Below are 22914 nucleotides of genomic sequence, written 5' to 3' on the forward strand. Positions count from 1 at the left end.
TCACATTTTACAAAGGAAGTGAAAAATTAAAAAAGCATATTTTTAAATTTCAAATACTGAAATAAGATTGGTAGTTATTAAATGTTGTATTCAACTACTTCAAAATTAACAGACATTGTTTAGTTTCTTTTTAAATCGTATTCAATCCGTCGACTGGTTTTATATTTATCTATTATTGGTTCAAAATAAAAACATACTAAATTTATTTTAAGTAAAACCAAAATCTTAATCTAGACAGCAAGTTCTGAGATAAATGCATTTGAAGATTTTTTGAAGCTATCTTGCCATACTGCGAGTTCGGTTTATTACAGCTGTCATTTTGTATATTTTTTGAAAAATATTGCTTTAAGCAATAAAATAGTGCATTTTTAAAGGGTTACTACTATTAAGCTGCTCGAAAATTCTTTCTAGAAAATTAAATATGTGACATGATTACTGGAGTCAGATCCTAATAAAAAGTAAATTTCCAATAGATAAAGGTTTTTATGTCAAAGTTCTACAAAATACTCTTATTTGGCTAAAAAATAAATTAAATAAATGCATACTTTTCTTGCATATTTTATAATTTTTCGTGCATTTTTATGTCGCATATTTCGAAGATTTTTTTGCATATTTTGGCCAGCTCTACTTATGAGTGATTCCGTGGATTCTATAGATTCTAACGGAAAAATGTGTCGGTATTCCAAACTTGAGTAACCCCATGCTTCTCCAAGAGGATCTCTCTTTTTGACTCTTTACACTCTGGTGTTGGAAGAATGCCCCTAAGAAGTCCACTGTAGAATCCTTAGAATCCGCTCCAGAAAACATTGAGAAATCAAAATGAAGTAGCATCATTCAAAATGGCGGATAAAATGGAGGGATATGGAGTGAGAATATTTATTGAAATAGAAAATATTTCACCAATTATTGAGAAAATCATAGTCAGATTTGGAGTATTCACAGAGGAGAGATTTCTCTTCAGTGGCCGGACTGTGTCCCGGAAGTCTATCGTCCACTTCCTCGTCATCGTCATCGGGCATCACGAGGATTTCCGTGTCCGAATTCACCTGGCTGCCAGAGATGACAATTGCGTGGGAGGTTGAAGTGGGTGGTGAATGAGTTGGTGGGGTGGGACGCGTTGGGGGCGGAGGTGGTGGAGCACGTGGTTTTGAGATTTTTGGTGTTGGATCGTGTCCTGATGATGCAGGATGTCTCTGTGGTGGTGATTGATGTTTTGTGGTGGCCGCCTGAAGGAGAGCACCACATGGAACAGCCTTGGACAAATCCACCAAATCCAATTGACTTCGTGTATGCCAAAGGAATGGGGCTCCATGTTCATCTCGACTGTCACTGGATGGTTCACGCGGTGCCCCGACAGATGACTCTGAAACACCACGGAGATACCGTAGCGCCACCTCGGGTTCAATGATGGCATCTGTGAGGGTTGATGCCTTTTCGAGGGGTTCCATTGTATTCCACAAATGTTCAAATGATGCAACAATTGCCTCAGCATCAGCAGCTATCCGGCTTGCCATCCCATTGATGGATGCCAGGTAGGCTGAGGCACAGATTTCCATTCCAAACACCTCCACAGATATTCCTCAACAATTGCACAGAGAATGAACACAAAAAAAAAACAACAAACAATATTGAAAATGACAGCCGACAATTCCCCTTTTTTGACATTTACATCAAGTCCCTATAAAGAAAAATCCAAGCCATTCCATGGGAAACATCCAGAAGAAGTGTCATCTTATTCCTCGCCAAAGAATTCTCCAAACCCGTCAAATAATATCTGCAGATATCTTTAAGATTTCTGTAGAGAAAATCTACACCTCTACAGAATATCTGCAGATAATATCTGTAGATATTCTTACGAATTTTATTTGGGCTTGGGACAAAATTCGTCAGAATATTTCGGCAGATTTTCTGACGAATCTCTGACGAATTTCTGTAGATATTCTGCCGATTTTCTGTAGATTTTTTCTACATTCCAGACTTTCCAGACAAGATGTGTCAGAAAAGAGATGGAAAAATTTTTCACTGAAGTTTGCAAAATTCAATAGAGTTATTTTTTGTGATATCACGGTGTTTATATAAAATAAAGAATTCTGCGACGCCGTGTTACAAGTAGAGAAAAGTGAAGTGAAAACTTTAAGCAGAGTATCGACCTAAATTTCGTGTTTTTGTATCATTCCATGGGAGATTTTTAAAAAAAATTAGTATTTTTGCTCGCATCTTTTTACTTATTTAAAATGTTTAATCGGTAATGCTTGTTAAGCAGAGCATACCATTTTCTTTATAACTCCTACAGTTTCTACATAAATCAACAATATTTTTGTGAAGTAATGGACACTATGCCGATTTTCTCGGCAGAAATTCTACCGAAAATCTGTAGATTTTCTGCAGAAATTCTGCCGAAAATCTACAGATTTTCTAGCAGAAATTCAGCAGAAAATCTACAGATTTTCTCTGAATACACTGGAATATACCGTTAAAATTCAAGAAACCTCAGAGTAAAATCGGCAGGTAGAATAATGATTTGACGGGAAGTCTTGACAACATCCAAATCCGCATTGAACCCCCTTACCGACTGCAGCGCCAGTACGAACTCTACTTAAATTTTAAATCAAAAAGGCAACGATCACTACACATTTATATAGTTTTTCTGCTGTATTTTTTGAGTTTTTTGGTCCTTCTTGAGTGACCTTCCTTGGTGTACTTCTGGTTGAGGCTACAGACTTGAGAGTGATGAACCAAAGAACCAACATTCCAAATGACAGATTTATTTAACTCAATTTGGTTTTATTTTTTTTTTTTTTAATTTATTTTTATTTCATTTAATTTATCTCTCCAATCGATACGGGAGAGTGATTGCTATCAATTAAAAATGAAATCAAATCAGTTTAAAATTGTCTTTTTCTTTTTTTGTTGTTTTTTGTTTTTATAAATCCAAAATTTGCACCTTTTGGGGTGGTAATTTGATGGAGGAAAGGAAGGTTATTAGGAGTAAGTGTCTTTTAGGGAAGTTCATGGAGAACTCTGGAAGATTTTCATGGGAAAATGGCTGAGTTATTTGGTGTTTTTGGCAGCGACTTTTTGTTGTTATTTGATGGAAAAAATTTCTTTTAGATGATACCATGCTTCTTCTGTGCTTCCTGCTGCATCTTCTGTCGCAATGTCTTGACATCATCGTCTATTCGTACGATCAGTCGAATTTTCTGTAATTTTTGGAAAAAATAGTTAGAATGGCAAAAAAAGAAAAGTAGAAAATTTAGAAATTGATAGATCCAAACCGTGCTCCGGTTGCCTTCGGTGTTCATCCACAGCCAAATCATGTAGCCGGGAATGCAGAGCATGGACGAGAGTGCGGTGAACCAGCCAAAAACATGAGACCACCAAGGATATTCATAGTCCAGGTACTTTATTGGAGTCCATTGGACAAGATTGAAGATGAAGACACCCTGAAAATATCCAATTAGTAGCATATTGGTCCCCGGGGTGCCTTGGGGGATGATTCCCCACTTGGGGGGGGGGTCCCCTCAAATTGATCACTTACAATGCAAATGCATGGCGTTGTAATGGCCCAGCAGAATTTCCACCAGGCCAGTGGATAGTACCCAATCATATCTTTAATACCGTCGTAGAATCTATTGACACCAAATGCCCACGATACCGAGATGCACTCGAAGAAAATGAGAAAGAGGAGACAGAAGCCAGAAACAGCGTAGGAATCCAGTATTTGGAACACGTACATACCTCCCTGAAAAGAAAATAAAAAATAAATAAATAAATAAAATAGCATCATTTGCACTAAACGGTTAAAATTCATGCGAGCAACACAGATCCCGGCAGGAGATAAAGATTCAATACGAATAGGGACAGTAGGCCTACTATAGTCAGGATCAAGGGGGAGGTACAGTAGAGTGCTTTGTTCAGCAGGTTTTGATAAAGGAAGAAAGGAATTTTTAATTTTGCTATAACACTTCAGTTGTTACCTGTAGAAATTATATTCAGTTTTCGTTAAAATTTTAGGCTAACTGGTATTTTTTTTTATGCTAAAAAGACTTTATTCTTTCATGCAATTCTTTTTATAAAATATATTTATGATATACCATTAAGTATTTTATTAGAAAACATCGAGACAATAAATCATTTTAAACCAGAAAGGTTAATATGATTCATATTTTTTTAAGATTCTTCTTTCCAATGATCATTTCACAATTTTCATGTTTTGAAAAATTTATTGTTTTAAATTTTAAATCTTTTTTATTGAAATTTTTTATAAGAACTACTGTAGAAATTTTAAAATAATATTTTGGCCAATTTATTTTTTTTTAAAGATTTTTTTAAAACCATTTTACTAGTAAATTTTGTTTTCCTTCTGACTAAAATAATTATTTACTGTCGTATACTCGGTCTCTACATTTATTATTTTATTGAGAAAAACTAGTTATTTTACTGTTCAACAAATAATTCCGGTTTATTCAAAGAAAAGATTACAGTATCAATCCGAGAGGAACTTATCATTCAAAATTCTTAAAACATAAAGTATATTATAGAAAAAAAAACATATTGTTTAAGTATTTGAAAGCTCATACGAGCATTTAAAAGCAGTTTCCATTTTTTTTTCTGAAGAAAAGTAACCGAAAACGAAATCATGTGAGAATACCCAAACGATTTTAAACAAAAATTTGGAGAGGCGAGCTCTCAAAATTTGAATAAATCACTATAATCGTGGTGTAATGTATTTTTTTTTCAGAAAACATTAAGAAATTTATTTAATAAATTTAGGGACAATTATTCTTCATTTTCATGTTGAAAAAAAAAAAACAAAAAAGTACAGGATACAAGTAGGATTTGAACATTAGCGCATAAAAGAAAATCAAAAGAGCAATAGACGTGACGTCTTAACCGATTGAGCCACGGAAGAGCTATTGGGGTTTGAAGTTCAAGTTGTATATTTGGTTTTTGTTCAATCTCTTATTTTCCATTTATAATAAATTAAATAGACAATTAAAAAAAACTGGAAAAGACAATTTCCATTTTCAGCAAGCATAGCGGGGAAATTGACAAAAAAAAAATGAGAGGGTCAATTAATTAAGAAAAAGTCTGTGCCTTGCCAAGATGAATAAAAACAAATAACAAAGTAATAAGATGGGCCAGATCGGGTTGGTGATGACGTAGATACTTTTTGGAGGTTATGTCAAAAATCAGCTGTTCATGATTCGCGCCAAAAACTCATGCGAATACATTTCTATAAAATCTTGGGAATATATCAAAATTATTAGTTTAATTGTTTACAGTAATGACTATTTTTATCAAGTAAACTAATATTTGATGTTGTTTCTGTTTTTCTCATACTTTTTTGCCACAAAATTCCACTGGGCAAAAATTATTTCCACGAAACCCGGCAGACCATACATTGCATGAGCAAATCACAAATGTGTCAGAACATTCAATATTAATGTATTTTCTTTGGAAAAAACTTAGAATAAGCAAAATGATACAGAATTCTATAAATCACGTAGAATACCAAATTGATATAAAATGTCGAGTTCAGATATTCTAAACAAAAAGCAAATTAAATTTTCTATAATTTCGTAAGACTTCTACAACGGTTCTAAGGACTCATAAATCCATTTCCCCATTAAGATTTCCACATTTTTTGTTTTGTGTTAAACTAAGAAAAAAAACAAGAAAAATCTTAAAATTAGTTTTCATTGATTTTATTAATAAAAAGCTATTTTATTAAGTTATTCTTTTTCCAACACTTTCTAAAATTTTCCTCTAAAATTGACATCGTTATGTATCAGGAATGAGTTTTTTTTTTCAGAACTGTCAAGAGCAATTCAGAAAAGAAATTTAAGGTGGCATTTGAATTCTCAACTTATGGTTCTTTCAGTACAATTTTACGATTATTTTGGATCTTATGACTTAATTTTTATCCATTATTTTCACATTTACATTTATTTTGTGATTTTTAATCAATTTTCATGCTCCGAAACCTATAAAATGTCATCACCTAATGAAATTTTGCCAACGAGGAGAATTCACTAAGACAAAATTGGCATTTTCTCGCCTTTAGCGAGTTTTTTTTTTTGAATATTGAAATACTTGAGAGATAAATATTTACGATATTCGGAATTTTTAAGAATTAATTGCGTTATTCGCATAATTTCTATTCTGGATTAAAACATGACCTTTTTTGATCATTGTAGTCTTCATTGTGGTAAAACCCATTCAATTGTTTATTCATGTATGATGTTGTACTCTTTATAAAAGATTTGGCACTTTACCGCACTTTGGAATTATCTCCCAATATTTTGATTCTTGGTCTATTTTTTAAAATTTAAATCATAAAAATATTATCAAATAATTTTTTCACAAAGAGAAAGTTACGCTAGGGAAAATGCTCTCTGCAGTTCAGACTTTACCATCTTTTTCCGGGAAAATCGAAAATTAATCTTAATTTTTGCTACACAAAAAGAATCTGTAATTCATTAAGATCCATTGCTTACCTCATTTAGTATTTAAAGTTCTTAATTTTTTGTTACAAGCCAAATAAAAGAGCAATATCGATTTGTTCCAAGGCATATGGTACAATTTTTACATTTGAATGTGAAGGTACATGCCTCTGAATCTCGAACAGTTTCTAAATATATTGCAGTCGAAACATTAAACGAGGTATTATTTATAAGCCTGGGCCTAATACACTCATTGGAACTATCATTTTAGTGAAACAAACTATCAAAAAAAAAAAATTTAATTTTTCTGAAGTGTTACTTTTTCTTTGGTAATAAAATTGTTGGAAAAACCATTTTATCGATATGGAAACTATAAAATCCGATGTAAAAAGAGAAATGTGGTGCTCCACGACCCCATACATTGAATTGGCCGGTAAGGCTAGCTTGCCTAGAATGCTGTGAATTTTTTTTCTGTATAGTCTCTATAATTTTTCAAAAAACTTAATAAAATTGAAAATTGACTTAGAAGTGTACAATTTTGAATGGAATCTTTAAAGATATTAGCTGCAAAATAAGATTAAATTTTAAAATTTAACAATGGAAAATCGATTTAAGGAAATGATTGAGTTTAATGGCATATATGGACGATATTTTATCCTAGGCAATTTTAATATCATACCCAATGTGGTCATATTAGTAAAAAGATGTTTTTTTTTTAAATCAAAATGTATCATATTATACTTATTTGAAGTTCATTAGCCGAGGAACAATAAATATATTTTCACTTATAAAGAAAATTAATTAATCTTTGCAACATTATTCGATTCTTATTTTTCTATTACAAATGTTTGACAAATCTGAGTTGTCGACACTGTACCAGTCGGGTAAAAGTATCTACGTCACTGGCGGTTCGATCTGGCCCACCTTATACAGTAGACTCTCGCAAATTCGGCTCTTTAAAGATCGGGCTACTTTTTAATTCGGGCAGCGGTTACATTTGAAAAAAGTTTGTTGTCATTTTTCAAGTTTGATTATGATTATCAAATGAATCAAATATGCTCAAATTTAGCATGGTTTGTCTTAGTTTTGATGTGATTTTGCATTATTGAGGGATTTTCATGCAATTTACGATATATATCAGTGTGTAAACTCAATATCTATATGCACATGTCGCCCGAATTTCTGTCTAATTCGGCTGACATTTCGGTCCTATATGCCCGAATTTGAGAGAGTCTACTGTACTTGAAACATCTTGTGACTGGGGGACAAAATGACATTTAGGTTTTTTTGAATGATCAACGGTTTTTCTATTTTGTGCTGTGTGAATTTATTTTCTGTCTGACAAAGAACAAGAAAATTTTCTTCATGGTGTGCTTATGTTTCATTTTTTTTATCACAATTATGTATTAAAAACTTCGATACAATGTTAATAATACTTTAATTCACTCTGGACAAACTTCATGTTTAGTGAAAATAATTTTGAATATATCAACCGCCAGTGTTTGGCAGCTGTCACCCGGATAACCAAGTGCTGGATATCGAAGAGTCTACTGTACATTTTGGTGTTTGTCGTCACAATGTGTCGCAAGTACAATAAACAGCGTTTTATTAATTTCTTGGAGCAGGAGGCAAACTGCGATCTTTTGGATGTGAATGTTTAAGAAGAAAGGCAGGTAAGAAACTGACTTTCTACGAAATTACAATTTTTAGCCTATGAATTTTTTTTTAAAGCTCCAAAAGCTTTCGAAAAGGCATGAAGTTAGCTGCTAGTACTTAATAAAATAAAATTTTTTACGAGATTACAAGATTACGCACCCCAGAGTCCATTATCTCGTTATGTTCTCGTAATGTATTTTATGAATGGATAATTGTAACAAGATTACAGATTACGGTGATTACGAGATAACAACGCCATAGTGAGTACGGCTACCCAAGAAACATTTTTTTCTTAATATAGTCTTGTAGAATTCTCTAAGTAAGGCACTATAGAACCAAAAATCTTTTTATTTGCTTATAACGCTCTTGGTTCCATCACTGAGATAACTATAAGTGAAGTGGCGCACTCTTAAGGATCTTAAGAGCTTCTATAAGACTTTCAACCGAAAATTCTCACTTTAAGTCTTTTAAAAGTGTACTAAAAGACTTGTCTGATACTTGGTTCTATAAGGCAGCTATTTTGCTTCTTGGGTAGCTGCTAGTACTTAATAAAATAAAATTTTTACGAGATTACAAGATTACGCACCCCAGAGTCCATTATCTCGTTATGTTCTCGTAATGTATTTTATGAATGGATAATTGTAACAAGATTACAGATTACGGTGATTACGAGATAACAACGCCATAGTGAGTACGGCTACCCAAGAAACATTTTTTTCTTAATATAGTCTTGTAGAATTCTCTAAGTAAGGCACTATAGAACCAAAAATCTTTTTATTTGCTTATAACGCTCTTGGTTCCATCACTGAGATAACTATAAGTGAAGTGGCGCACTCTTAAGGATCTTAAGAGCTTCTATAAGACTTTCAACCGAAAATTCTCACTTTAAGTCTTTTAAAAGTGTACTAAAAGACTTGTCTGATACTTGGTTCTATAAGGCAGCTATTTTGCTTCTTGGGTAGCTGCTAGTACTTAATAAAATAAAATTTTTACGAGATTACAAGATTACGCACCCCAGAGTCCATTATCTCGTTATGTTCTCGTAATGTATTTTATGAATGGATAATTGTAACAAGATTACAGATTACGGTGATTACGAGATAACAACGCCATAGTGAGTACGGCTAGTGTTTATGTATTTACCTGTGAGATACAGGAGAGACCCACGAGGTAGCTAAGGGCACATACAATGGCTATAAAGATCTCCTTACGCCTCCTCAACAATTGTGGCCATTCATCAATGACAGCCGTTATGAATCCTTCCATTGTACAAAATTGTGAATCAAGACCAATTAGAAGGAGCATAAAGAAGAAGAGGCATGACCACAATGGAGCACCAGGTAGCTGAAGGACGGCTGATGGGTAGGCTAAGAAGGCCAAACCAGGACCAGATGCTGCCACTTCAGCTACAGGACGTTGCTGTTCGTGTGCCATAAAACCAACCACTGAAAATATTACAAATCCAGCAAACATTGATGTACTCGAATTCACTGAGCACACTATCAGAGCATCCCTGAAACCAAAAAAAAAACACCATTAGACTATATATCGCAAGATCAGACACTCAATTTCCTCTGTTCTTACTTGTAGACATTATTTGTGAATTTATTGTATGATCCAAGGGCAACCAATGTACCCAATCCAAGGCCATATGAGAAGAAAATTTGTGTTACTGCATCAATCCATACCTCTGATTCTGATAATTTTGTAAAATTTGGTATAATGTAGAATTTGATGCCTTCAGTGGCACCTGGAAGTGTTATGCCACGAATAAGGAGTACCGATAGGAGTATATAGGGGAATAGTGCTGTAAAATAGACAACTTTTCCCGTCCATCTAACACCCTTCCAAATACAGAAGTAACAGAGTATCCAGACGAGTAGTAGGGTACCAGCCAATTCCCATCGTATATGACCAATTTCTTCAATTCCCGATGAGATCTGTAGGGCACGTCGTTCCCAGAATTCCTTAACGGGATCCGTAAGGGCTGATGCTGTTACATTGCCAGTTGGTAGGGCGCATATTCGTGATGTTGTACCATTTAGAGCACTAACCTACAAAAAAAAAAAGCAAAAAATAAAACGAAAAATATGGAGAAAATCGTTGAAAAATAGAAAGATTTCAGAGATAAAAAGGATAAGACCTAACCCTTTCCCAGCATAGTAAGTCTTTTCGTTCATAGGGATTGACACAATTTGGTGTATTCCAGTAGTTATTGCATGTTCTCCATGGTACATCGGCCCGGAGACTCATGAAAAAATAGAAAATAGCCCAGGCTAGAATGACAATGTAGTAGACATTCATCCAGCATGACATCACAGCAGCAGCATAACCGATACCCTTGAAAATAGGTGCTATTTTGAATACACCCAAACCACCAATTGTTAGCATTTGACCAAGGGCCAATTCCATAAAGAACATTGGTATTCCAGCTAGAATTAGGGTTAGGAGATAGGGTACAAGAAAGGCACCACCACCATTTTTATAGCATAAATAGGGAAAGCGCCAGACATTGCCAAGACCAATGGCAAGACCAACAACAGATAGAATAAAATCCAATTTTGATGCCCATGTTCCTCGATCGGGAATTGTTGATTCCTTTGGAATTGTCTGGATTTGCTGATCGGGATTACGAAAAACTGGCATTTCCAGTGATTCACTTGTTGGACTCAAATAGTGATCACCAAATGTGTCACTCTTTTCACCTTCGCGTTCTATCGCCTCCATGGTTGTGCCCCTGAAAAATAAATAAATAAATAAATAAATAAATAAATAAATAAAAATGTTAAATGGCGCTCAAAATGGAATATCGATGTTGTATCGTATCGTGTAAATCTTTCGGCAACAATGAGGGATTATTTCTATACTAATACAGTAGACTCTCTAAACAGATGTTGATGGTCCCCCGATCGATTTAAAGAAGGATCTCCACATTTATGTATGTTTCACATAAGTTTTAAAAGATATTTTCTCAGAAATCTTTAGGAAATTTGCTCTAAAATAGGTATTTCATATTTTTGGAAAATGACAAAAAACAACAAAAGAGGCATTTAGAGTGATCGGAGCGGGATGTCTTAGATGAGCAAAATTGTATTCCTAAGTGTTGCCTATCGCCTGGTGTCAATGAATTTTTAATATTTTGTTTAGTTTATTTTATACAAATTTTTAAAACCTCACTTTAGGACCATTTTTGGGTAATTTTTAGAGAAACTTCAATTTTACACCCCGAAGGAGTGGTTTTACAAAGTTTTTTGTAATTATCAAAATTGAAGCTTGACTAATGAGCTTTCCAACGCACCCACACTTTTCAAGTTCCGTTCACTAGAACCTGAGATATAACGGATAATGTAAGGCAAAGCAGAAAAAATATAAAAGTATTAATAAAAAAAATTGTTACGTATAGGAGCAAAACCAAGACCAGATTCTTAATCAGGGGACTTGACTCTATCAAACGTACCATGTGAGATCTCCGTTAACAAAAAAAGTTGTGAATTTGTTGCATAGTGTAATTCAAAACCTGCTCCAATTGGAATTTTTTTGCTACTCCAAATGGAAACTTATTTTTTCCATAAATAAATACTCTAATTATATTTTTATTCATATATTTTCTGTGCTATATATTTATTATTTAGTTCCTTGTGGTTCAAATGAAGCGTAAATCCATTCATATAAATAAGTTTTAACATTTAAAAGTCTCATTTCAATTGACAGTGTAACTTTTCACCGTCGAAAAAATTCATCGATCGATCATTTTTTTCTTATGAAGAAGGCAAGTAAGCTGATTGTTGTTTATTAATTTTTTGACGTTTATGCACTATATCTGGCAAATTTTGAAGTGAAGTGCTCAATTAAAATAATTACATATTTTCTGAAGAAAAAGTGCATTTGTGAAATGTGCGCAAGTGCTTCAATGGGAAACACCGAAAATATGGGTTTATTGGAGCGATCTCCTTATTGTTTCAGATGGGAAAGGTAAATAAGACCAGGAAAAAGAACAAAACCTACACTCAAGAGCAACTCAACAAAGCTTTGGAAGCCTTTCGTCGTGGAAAATCACTAAAAGAGGTGTCTGTTTTGTTTCACGTTCCGAAATCAACACTTTATAATAAGCTTACTAGAAGATATCCGGAGGAATGCAGTGTGGGAAGGCGCCCCACTTTACCAAAGGTCATGGAAGACGACCTTGTTGAATGGATTTTGGAATGCGCTGACAAATGGCATCCCATAACTAAGGATCAAGTCCTCGACACTGTACAGCTCATTTGTAAGAAGTTCGAGGCCAGGATATGCTTGGTTCAGGAAGTTTTTGAAGAGACATCCAGAATTAAGCCGTCGTAAACCAGAATCATATACCACCCAAAGAGCTGGTGTTACCTCTGAGAACATCACTGACTGGTTTGAGAAAACCCGTGAATACTTAGAATCGAAAGATCTTCTGGAACTCCCTCCTGATCGCATCTTTAATCTAGACGAAAGTGGTGTTATGCTTTCTCCCAAAGGCGAAAAGGTGGTCCAGAAAAGGTGGATACAGATTGAAACCAAGAAATCTTGCAAGGGTATTATCAAATGCATTGCCACTCTTAAATCTCGAAAATATAGCAAAAAGTGGATTTAGAGGATGCGGCTTGTTACCATTTGATCGTAACGGTATTGACAATGCAAAGTTCTTAAACGGTTCAAAAGATGATCAAAAAGTAAAAGAGCAAAAAGGCAAGAATGAGGATACTAAAAATGTCATCTAAAAAAAATGATTAAATAAACTATTTTCTTAATCACTTTAGTGTTTGTCTCCAATTGGAAAATTTCCCTTGTCTCCATTTGGATTAAATTGTTTCCAACAGAAGCATTTTGCACTTGTGTATTTTTCTTGTATTAAAGTAGTTTTCAAACTCAATTTAAAGAATTTGCACTAAATAGTAACATTCTAGAAGAGTCAAGGAGCAAATTTATGTAATTCTCTTCAGAAAAAATATAAACTTAATGTGTTGAATCTTCTGTCAAAGTTAAAGCGTCTGGAAATGGTTTTGAATTAGGACAGTTACCCTAGACATAGCACCTTTGCTTAACAAAAAAACTCGAAAACGGGAACAATGTGTCATTAAAATTTTGAAAATTCAACTGCCTCACGGATTTTTTTATGTCACCCTTAAAAAGTCTTCGGAATAACAAGAATCTACTGGAATATCCTTTATCCTGGAGGTATTTCATTCACTACACGACATAAAATACGTCAGGTCAGTCGGGTAATCGATCAATATCGAACAATTTATCGAGACATGCATGTCCATCCGGGTTGCAATGGTTCTTACTCTGACAACCCGGCTGACACCAGCTGCTAAGTCTCTCAGCATGCTGAGGAACTGAGCACATGATCAGCAATACCGCAATACTTTCAGCTAGAAATACCCGGCGGGACCAAACTACGTATAAATTGTGAATATACGTTGTACGAATACTCAGTATCATCATGTACGCCCATACATTTTACTCAGTACTATTTGCACCAAATGAGACCCGAAGTATGCTTTGGTGTGAGTGTGTCCGTGTGAAGTATTATCTCTTACAGAGTAAATACGTAGTACTCAAGATGTTTCAAGTATAAGGTGGGCCAGATCGAACCGCCAGTGACGTAGATACTTTTACCCGACTGGTACAGTGTCGACAACTCAGATTTGTCAAACATTTGTAGTAGAAAAATAAGAGTCGAATAATTTTGCAAAGATTAATTATTTTTCTTCATAAATGGAAATATATTTATTGTTCCTCAGCTAACGAACTTCAAATAAGTATAATATGATAAATTTTGATTTTAAAAAACACATTTTTACTAATATGACCACATTGGGTATGATATTAAAATTGCCTAGGATAAAATATCGTCCATATATGCCATTAAACTCAATAATTTCCATAAATCGATTTTCCATTGTTAAATTTTAAAATTTAATCTTATTTTGCAGCTAATATGTTTAAAGATGGCATTCAAAATTATACACTAATTAAGTAATATAAGATCCAAAATTGGCGTAAAATAGTACTGAAAGAACCATAAGTTGAGAATTCAATTATCACCTTAAATTTCTTTTCTGAATTGCTCTTGACAGTTAAATAAAATTTTCTGAAAAAACTCATACCTGATAGATAGATTTTTAGAAACTCATATCTGATAGATTTTAGAGGAAAGTAGGGGAAGGTTTTGAAGGTTCGTATTAAAAAAGGAGTCCAAGATTTCAGTTTTTTTTACTGAATGCCACACACGACGAATCAATTGTATCACTGTATCAAAAAAATCTCCTACTTATTGGGTTCATAATTCTGCCTCACAAAATTCCTGGAATTCCTTGGATTTTCATCTACGGGAAAATGAAAATGTAGTGGCATTTTTTACGAAGGTGTCCTGGTTAACTCAGCTTCGTACCACTTTTTCCCACCTCTGTATGCCTCATTTTCCCCGAAAACGTTACACCGGACACAAAAATTTGGGCATCACTACTTAGATGGAACTTTCATCTACTTGTTTTCTCCATTTGTAGGAGGTATCACGCATTAAAAAACAATTTTAAGCTATTTTTCTAACATATGTTTTTTGACACTCGGAAAACCATTTTTCCCTGCATTCTGACAGTCAGTTAAGAGCTTGATTAGGTATGATTCTCTCCTAATCACACCTATTGTAATCCTCGGATTTTCTATGACACCTCCAATTGGTCTTACAGAACATATTTCGGACGTAACTGATTTCAAAAATGACCAGCCACCAATTTATAGTGAAATGTGGAAAGTTCCACTTTAAAACAAGGAAAATTGAATGAGAAATACTCAAAATACATCGAAGTGGCAATAAAAGAATCACATCTACCATAAGCAGTCTAGTTTCATCACTGTACAAATCAGAAAGAAGTTATCACACCTATTGTAATCCTTGTTTTTTCTCTAACGTCTCGAATCTGTCTTACAGAACATTTTTTTTGAAAATCAGTGATTCTTAGAATTACCAGTCATTAATTTAAAGTAAAATGCGAAAAATTCCGCTTGAAAACAAAGCAAATTGTATGAAAAATTCTCAAAATGCACCGCATGGTCAATGAAAGGATCACACCTACCATAAACAGATTCAGGCTTAATGTTTAATTTGACAGAAGTGAAATAAAATCATCTGATGAAGTGTCATTTTGATGGGGAAGTGCGTGTTTTCCTTCCAGATTTTAGTGAAAATTGTTTAATATCCCAATTTTCTTGTGAATTTATTCAGTGGACTTTCTGATGAGTCAAATATACCGAGCAGAGTGCACAGTCTGACCCAAAACAGTGAGGAATTCTCAAATTTGGTGGTCAGTAATTTTGACAGATGTTTTTATGAAGCTGCAAAATTCAATTTTCCTGAGCTGCAAGCGTGGTAATTTTTATGAATTTTCCTCCACCCTCAAAAACGACCCTCTTTAAACAAAAAATTTTCACGGTAAATATTAACCCTAATAAACCCTCTATAACTTGGAATAGTTGCTTTTTCGAAAAGATACTTGCGGTGTGCAAAAATGCATAAAATATTACACATCAGAATTACGATTTTAGGCCCATTTTTTTATTTTTGCCTCTGGGATCCAGGAAAAAAGGCCTAGGCTTCCAAGTTTTTCAGGAAATGTGAGATCTGGAACTAGCTTTTAGATTATACGTCCATGGATGAAATTCATTTAGTAACTTGGAAAAGAATCAACTTTTACAAAGCTGCAACATTATGATGGTGCAAAACCTTCCCCTATATTGGTATGTGTGATAGAATTCTCGCTAAAGTGTTGGAAAAAAAAACTTCATAATTTTTCTTGTTTTTTTTTTTTTTTTTTTATTTAACACAATACGAAAAATGTTGAAATTTTAATGGGGGAAATGGATTTATAAGTCCCTAAAACTATTGTAGAAGTCTTACGAAATTAAAGAAAATTAATATTTGCTTTTTGTTGAAAATGTCTGAACTCGGAATTTTATATCAATTTGGTATTCTACGTGATTTTTATGCTTTGAATTCTATGTTATTTTACTTATTCTGAGTTTTTCCAAAGAACATATGAGTATTGAATGTTCTGACACATTTGTGATTTGCTTATACGATGTATGGTCTGCCGGGTTTCATGGAAATATTTTTTGTCCAGTGGAATTTTGTGGCAAAAAAGTATGAAAAAATCATAAAGAACATCAAATATTAGTTTAATTGATAATAATAGTCATTTCTGTTAACAATTAAACTAATAATTTTGATATATTCCCAACATTTTATAGAAAAGTATTCGCATGAGATTTTGGCGCGAGTCACGAACAGATTATTTTTGACATAACCTCCAAAAAGTATCTACGTCATCACCAGCCCGATCTGGCCCACCTTATTACTTTGTTCTTTGTTTTTATTCATCTTGCGTAGTACTACATACAGTGCTGTCTCTCTATATGCACACTCTCTATATGCACAGTTTTTGTGTCGGTTGCATTCAAAATCAATTTGTTTACATTTTGACAAAGTAATAAAGACAATTATTTTCTTGGTAACTAATTTTTCTTGTTTTTAATTTTCTTAATTTTATTTTTTCTGTCTCATATTATATTTAAAATAACACGGGAAATTCTAGAACAATAAAAAAATGATAATTTATTAAAAGAAAGAAAAAAACCGTTGAGAATTTCAAAAAAAGTTGTGCATATTCAGAGAGAGAACTGTCAAAAAAAGTACCCAAACTGTGCATATAGCGAGACAGCACTGTACATCGTAAATATATAATAAAACCCTGTATGACAGAAAATGCTGTTGGCAGGCGTGTTGTCAGCTGCTTTGACAACGGGAAATATTTTCCATTGGAATATTCTGTTTACATTTATTACAATTATTAGTAATTATACCAGCAAAAAGTTCCCATACATTAGTGGGACTTTTAACTTCAAGCGATATTGAAATCAACTGAAACGGCTAAATTTTTACTGCAGCCACCAAAATCAAAAATTTTTCTGCTTGTGAAACACATAACCCCAATCGACAAAGTAATTTTGATTTTAGTGGTATATTAAAAGGACTCTGAACGTTAAAAAATATTGATTTGGTTTTACCGGTAATAAAATTATCCTTTCTGGGTTAACTATTTAACCTCATGGGGATATTATGCATTTAGGGTATAATATTATGTTTCCTTGGTAAAGTATTTGACTCAAAATGAAAAATATGTATGGTTCTCTCTTTCACACAAAACAAATAAGAGTTGTCTCTTTCATTTTTTTTACGGTCATGCGATGCGCCATTTTTATGAGGCGTCAGTTCTAATTTGACATGTAAATTGTGCAGAGTGAATTTCGTCAAGTGAACTTTTTAAAGATTTTTCTCAGGAAATTGTAATTCTTCGACTTTTATAAGAAGTTCGAAGGTAAGTTAATATACCATTATACAACCTACTGGTAAAAATTCAATGGAATCCACGCGAAATCAACAAAAAAAACTTATGACATTTTTCTCTTTCTATTCTTTCTAGAGAACTGTACAATTCCCAGGAATGTTTTCAGTGGATTATCTACGATGGATTAAAAGCAATGATAGAAGAAATCATTTACGAATACTTATTCTCGACGAAGTTGCGAGCATTGAAAGAGTGAAAGATTTCATTCTGGAGATTGTCACATAACCTTAAGACCTCAAACTACTTTATTTGCTTCTTTTCCTTGACCTGCAAGCCTGGCCAATCCCTGCTACCAATCGTTGTTGCCTAAAAGTGTTCACATATGACTTTAAACTTTTCGGACAAATACCGAAGGAACCAAGAGAAAACGTAATTAGTGACCAAATCAGGAATTGTTTTATGCACTCTTCATTTATTAAAAGGTAAGGATTACTTAAGCAGATACCCCAATTAAGAGGTCCCCCATTTTCCCTTATATCTAATGAGCCCGATCACAAGTAGATTTTGATTCTCCAATAGTGTCTTGGATAAAAGGTAAATGGAACTCCATTTGCACAAAAAGTCGTTGAAGTTCGAAGAATTCAAATTCAATTTCGAATTTTCATACTAAATTTTCGAACAAGTTGGGGAAAATTTATCAAATATAATACTAAAAAGCTGGCAAAAGAGTTACTCAGTGATTATGGAGTAATTAAGTAATAGGACAAAAACAGCAAGCGTCGTTGTTCTGCTTTTTTCCTCACAACAATGTGAAGACCGCCACATTTTGACACTTGAGAACTTCGAAATTCGAACAGGATGTATCTCATCCACCTTGCGGAATTATCAAGAAGTAAGAAAGTCTCTTTTTTGGATCTACAAATAGATTTTCGAATTTTTCAAGATCTACTTCTGTACGGAAAGATTTTCGACATTTTGGAATTCGTCAGCACCGATTAGGCAACTCAAGCCCTTACTATAATATTTAATACTTGAATATCGATAATATGGTGATTTCTATATGCTATTTTAATTACTTTGATGTTATTTTATTAATTGGAAATTTGTATAAAGCTTTACCTTATGTGATACACAAAGTAACACTTATTAAGTTGACAAATTAATTGTTTTGTATTTCTTTTAGTTTTATTGAAGACTGGTTTTAGATTTATTTCGACGAATATTACGTAATCACGAGGTTAAAGCCGATAATTGTAGGAAAAGCTTCCAAAGAATAATAATAAAAAAAAAATGATTTTTAAAAGGTCTCTAATGCAGAGTATTCCATGAATAACTGGAATGCAAAAGCTAAAATAGATAGGGGAGGGTGGGGAAGTTTAACGACCGGGGCAGTTTCAATTTTTACATATTCTTCTTATCCCTTTGAAAGGAATGGGATAGAACCATCATGTTATTGAAGAGATAACTGAGATCCATATTCATAAAAATAATTAATTTCGTGACGCTTTGCGTTTGAATTCTGTAATTGACTTTTATAAAACTGCATCAAAATGAAACTTTTTGTAATGTTTTATTTTCAACAAATTCTGAACTATTGAACTTATTTATCGAAGTAACATAATTGTATTAAATTACCAGAGTGGTTTTATGATTATTATAAGGCATTTAGCGTTGAATGAAATCTAAGACGGTTCTGACAATTTTCATTTGAGTTCCGAAAGTGCGTGAGGGGCAGTTTCATGCAAGCACACTGAGAAGTTTCCAGTGTCTAACAATTTACTTTCTTAATTAAAATTAACTTAAAATGGTCGTTGAAAACGTTTTGTAGCTGTTTTTTTGTCGATAAAGTTCGAAATTATGGAAAGTAGTATTTCCTAAAAGTTCATAATAGAAATAAAAAAAAAAATTATCTTTCAGTGTTTTTTAAGTGCTTGAAAATGATAAATTCAATTGTTATAATATCTTTTCGGAATGTTTTCAGCAAGATATTGTCATTTTGTTTTTAGTATTATAAAAATTCAAGACTTTAAAATACTATTATAAAACTGTTATACTAAAAAGGACATGTTCTAAAGCGATATAATGACCCAACAATGTACAGAATTAGCTTAGCACTACAAAAGACATTTCATTCGTACAAAAAATTCAAAGAAAACTGCTCAATTAATTAGAAATAGGCTTGGAAATCTCTAGCGATATTTTATTTTCTCTGTATGATCAATTAGTGTTCAAATTCTGTTATAAAGTTCTTGTTTGATTATATTTTTTAGTTTCTAGAGTCTTAGAAGACTTTAAAATAGTACACGCAGAAAAATGGAAAATTCTTACACAGAAACACCCAGGAATTTAATTTCAAATCCCATCCAATGAATGCCAATGCCCTAATTCTAAACCCTTGATCATTTAAGTTTTAGTTACAATTTGCAAATCTGTAGACATTTTTCACTTTCCAACTAATGCTGAACTTAAGTTCCCGATCTCTTAGCTTGAAAGAGCTAGGGATTCTAGCCCATTTCTTTCGCTCAGAGCTTCTAAACTTAAACGCCTCGGGGATTTACGTCCAATTTAAGTTCTCAGGATCTTATATATTCTTAAATTTAGAGTCAAAATTTTTCTGTGTGTAATTTTAATCAATTCTGGTATCGCAAGTTTCCTATAAACACGTTTTATCTTTCTCCAAAAATTGCCTCATATTTATCTTGAAATTGCCCCGCAATGGGGGACTTTCACACATTCTGCCTTTCAAGTTAAATGAATTTCTCCACAATAGACTAATTGAAATTAAAGGATTACTGTTATTATTTTTATTAAACCCTAAACACAACTGTAATTCACAGAATATACAAAGTTTTACTTCTGTTTATCATCTTTTTTGCAAAATGGTCTCAAAATCCATTTTGCAATTTAGGGGTGAAACTGCCCCACCCTCCCCTACTTATTGATTACAAAATATAAATTTAATAAAAAATATTTATAATTATGCAATTAATATTCCTTTTTTGTAATAACTTTTTTCTAAGATTGAACGGCACCTTTTCGTTCTTTTATAAATGTTAAACAAAATGAATAAACTGTCACTTTTATTGTGTTTTTCATTGGAAAACATGGTCAATCGATAAAAAATTCGACGGTGAAAAGGTACACTTTTAATTTTTTCTGACAAATTAACAAATTAAAATTTGGGAATATGAATTTATTCGTTTTATTTGGAGCAAAATTAACTAAATAATGAAACTATGGTATAGAAAATATGAAAATATAATAATTTAGTATTGTATTTATCATGAAAACAGTGACGTTTCCATTTGGAGTAGCGAAAAATTTCCATTTGGAGCAGGTTATGAATTAGCTTAATTTACCTTACTACATATTTACGATAAATTGAAAAAAAAATAAACATCAAATTTATTCAAAGTCAACTGCAATAGATATGTCATTATTTGCGAGTCATTACATGAATTTGAAATACCTGTAAAAAATTAAGGGAAATTATTATTTAACTGAGTATTTCCTCGGAAAAAAATTACGAAACAAATTAAGCTATAATAAATTTGAATGTATTTGCTCCATTTATTGTTATAATCGTACTTAAAAAATTTCAAGAAACCTTTTCAGTTTGCTGCCCGAATTAAAGATCTTACCCAAGCAGCAATTTTTTCTTAAAATAGTCTTGTAGAATTCCCTAAGTAAGGCACTATGGAACCAAAAATCTATTTATTTACTTATAACGCTCTTGCTTCCCTCACTGAGATTACTATAAGTAAAGTGGCGCACTCTTAAGGATCTTAAGAGCTTCTATAGGAATTTCCACAGAAAATTTTCACTTTAAGTCTTTTAAAAGTGCACTAAAAGACTTGTCTAACACTTGGTTCTATAAGGCAGCTATTTTGTTTCTTGGGTAGGCTTCTAAGCACTTCATTTTTTAGCTGTACATTACTTCCTATCCTAATATCTTCCCCCTTGAGATTGCCTCTATCGAGGTCCCACTGTACTAATTAATCCAAATTTAATTTTCAAATTAAATTCGAAAAAATTGTTAATTGGAGTAGAAACCGAAAACTATCAATTCTTTTAACGTGTACTATTTATATTGCCCTCCTTGGTAATATTTCATTTCAAGAATTTCCTATTTACCGTACTAAACCTTACATTTCAGTGTCCAAAAGTGTGCTAATTTATCTTGTTGCTACTGTTGGAAAAGTGTGGAAATTTTTTGAAATGAGGTAACGATCAATTTAGAGCGAACAGAGATAGATTAAATCACTTTTGTTGCTGTATTTTGTGCAATAGTAGGTACTAAAGGGGTCATTTGACTCTAAAAAAGCACAAAAAAAATAATAATTAATAAAAATATTGTGTGTACCGTGTGTATGTGATAAAGTAGGACACCCTTTTTTGTGTCCGACACTTTCAATTTCCCAATAAAATTGATAAGAAATCATGGACTAATTTGTGGCGATCTTACTTCCGGTGCACGAGAAAGCGGATGACTCGCTTTTGAATTGGGGTTCGAGCCTAATGTTTAGATCCGGTCTTTTATGAAATTGTGTGTGAGAGACTACTTAATGTATGGACAATTGATCGTACGTATATTGAGACTAGTAAATGGTTTACAGAATCGAAATGGGCTATTGTACTTTATTTATTTATTTATTTTTTCTTTTACCTAAAATTAAGAAGACTTCTTGGAGACGGTGGATCCTTCGGTCTTCTTCTTCTTTTTTGTTTTTTTCTTTAAGTATCCCAATTGATTGCACAAAAATTATCCTTCCACGGATTTCCTTTTTGTTGTAACCTTCCAACTTTTCCAACTATTCACTTCCAAATTGTTCAAATTTATTTAATTTTTATTTATTTTTTTTTTGTTAAGCAGGAAAACACTTCACTGAACTTTTTCTTTCTTTTTTTTTTAAATTTATAATTCACCTTCGTAAGAGATAGTCCACATTCCACAATCACTTCATGATTCCTTCTTTGTTTTTTTTTTTTGTTTAGTTTTTATTTCTTCCCAACAGACAAATCCGAAAGGAACAGAAAAAAAAACAATCACCCAAAAGTTCCGCGAAAGGATTCACCAAATGAACAAAAAAAAAAATAATAATAATAATTAAAAAAAAAATAAAGTAAAATAAATAAACAACAAAAAGAAGAAAACTGTGTCGATGAAATGAAGAAAACTGTGTCGATGAAATGGTGGGATAGGTTTTTTTTTGTTTTATTGTGTTGTTCTTTTGTTGTTTTTAAATAGTTAAATATTTGTCACTTTGGTGTGGGAGTTGGGATGCAAGTGAAACCATTCTTGGACCGAACTCCAAATCCCAAACATCAATGATCACCCGGATGCTTTTGGATCTATTCACCATCAACACGTCGGAAGGGGCAAAAAAAAAATTTAATTGAGAGAGTACTCTCTGTTTCACTGTGCTCAAAGCCAAAAATTA

The 22914-nt window shown here is 32.9% G+C and overlaps 2 protein-coding genes across 2 annotated transcripts; both read right to left on the reverse strand.

Annotated features, from left to right (window-relative positions):
- Positions 1-860: 860 nt before the first annotated feature.
- LOC129808806 (uncharacterized protein C1orf198 homolog) lies at positions 861-1648 on the reverse strand. Its single transcript, XM_055858708.1, has one exon. The coding sequence runs from the start codon at positions 1554-1556 to the stop codon at positions 897-899; it is 660 nt and encodes a 219-aa protein (XP_055714683.1). The 5' UTR covers positions 1557-1648; the 3' UTR covers positions 861-896.
- A 1124-nt stretch (positions 1649-2772) lies between these two features.
- Positions 2773-22878, reverse strand: LOC129808799 (sodium- and chloride-dependent GABA transporter 1). The gene is made up of 7 exons (XM_055858697.1): positions 22140-22878; positions 10246-10839; positions 9687-10151; positions 9246-9615; positions 3539-3742; positions 3276-3443; positions 2773-3200 (listed from the first exon to the last, which is right to left on the reverse strand). The coding sequence occupies exons 2-7, from the start codon at positions 10827-10829 to the stop codon at positions 3108-3110; spliced, it is 1884 nt and encodes a 627-aa protein (XP_055714672.1). The 5' UTR covers positions 10830-10839; positions 22140-22878; the 3' UTR covers positions 2773-3107.
- Positions 22879-22914: the final 36 nt, after the last annotated feature.

The sequence above is a fragment of the Phlebotomus papatasi genome, chromosome 5 (assembly GCF_024763615.1).
Source record: "Phlebotomus papatasi isolate M1 chromosome 5, Ppap_2.1, whole genome shotgun sequence".
Lineage (NCBI taxonomy): Eukaryota > Metazoa > Arthropoda > Insecta > Diptera > Psychodidae > Phlebotomus > Phlebotomus papatasi.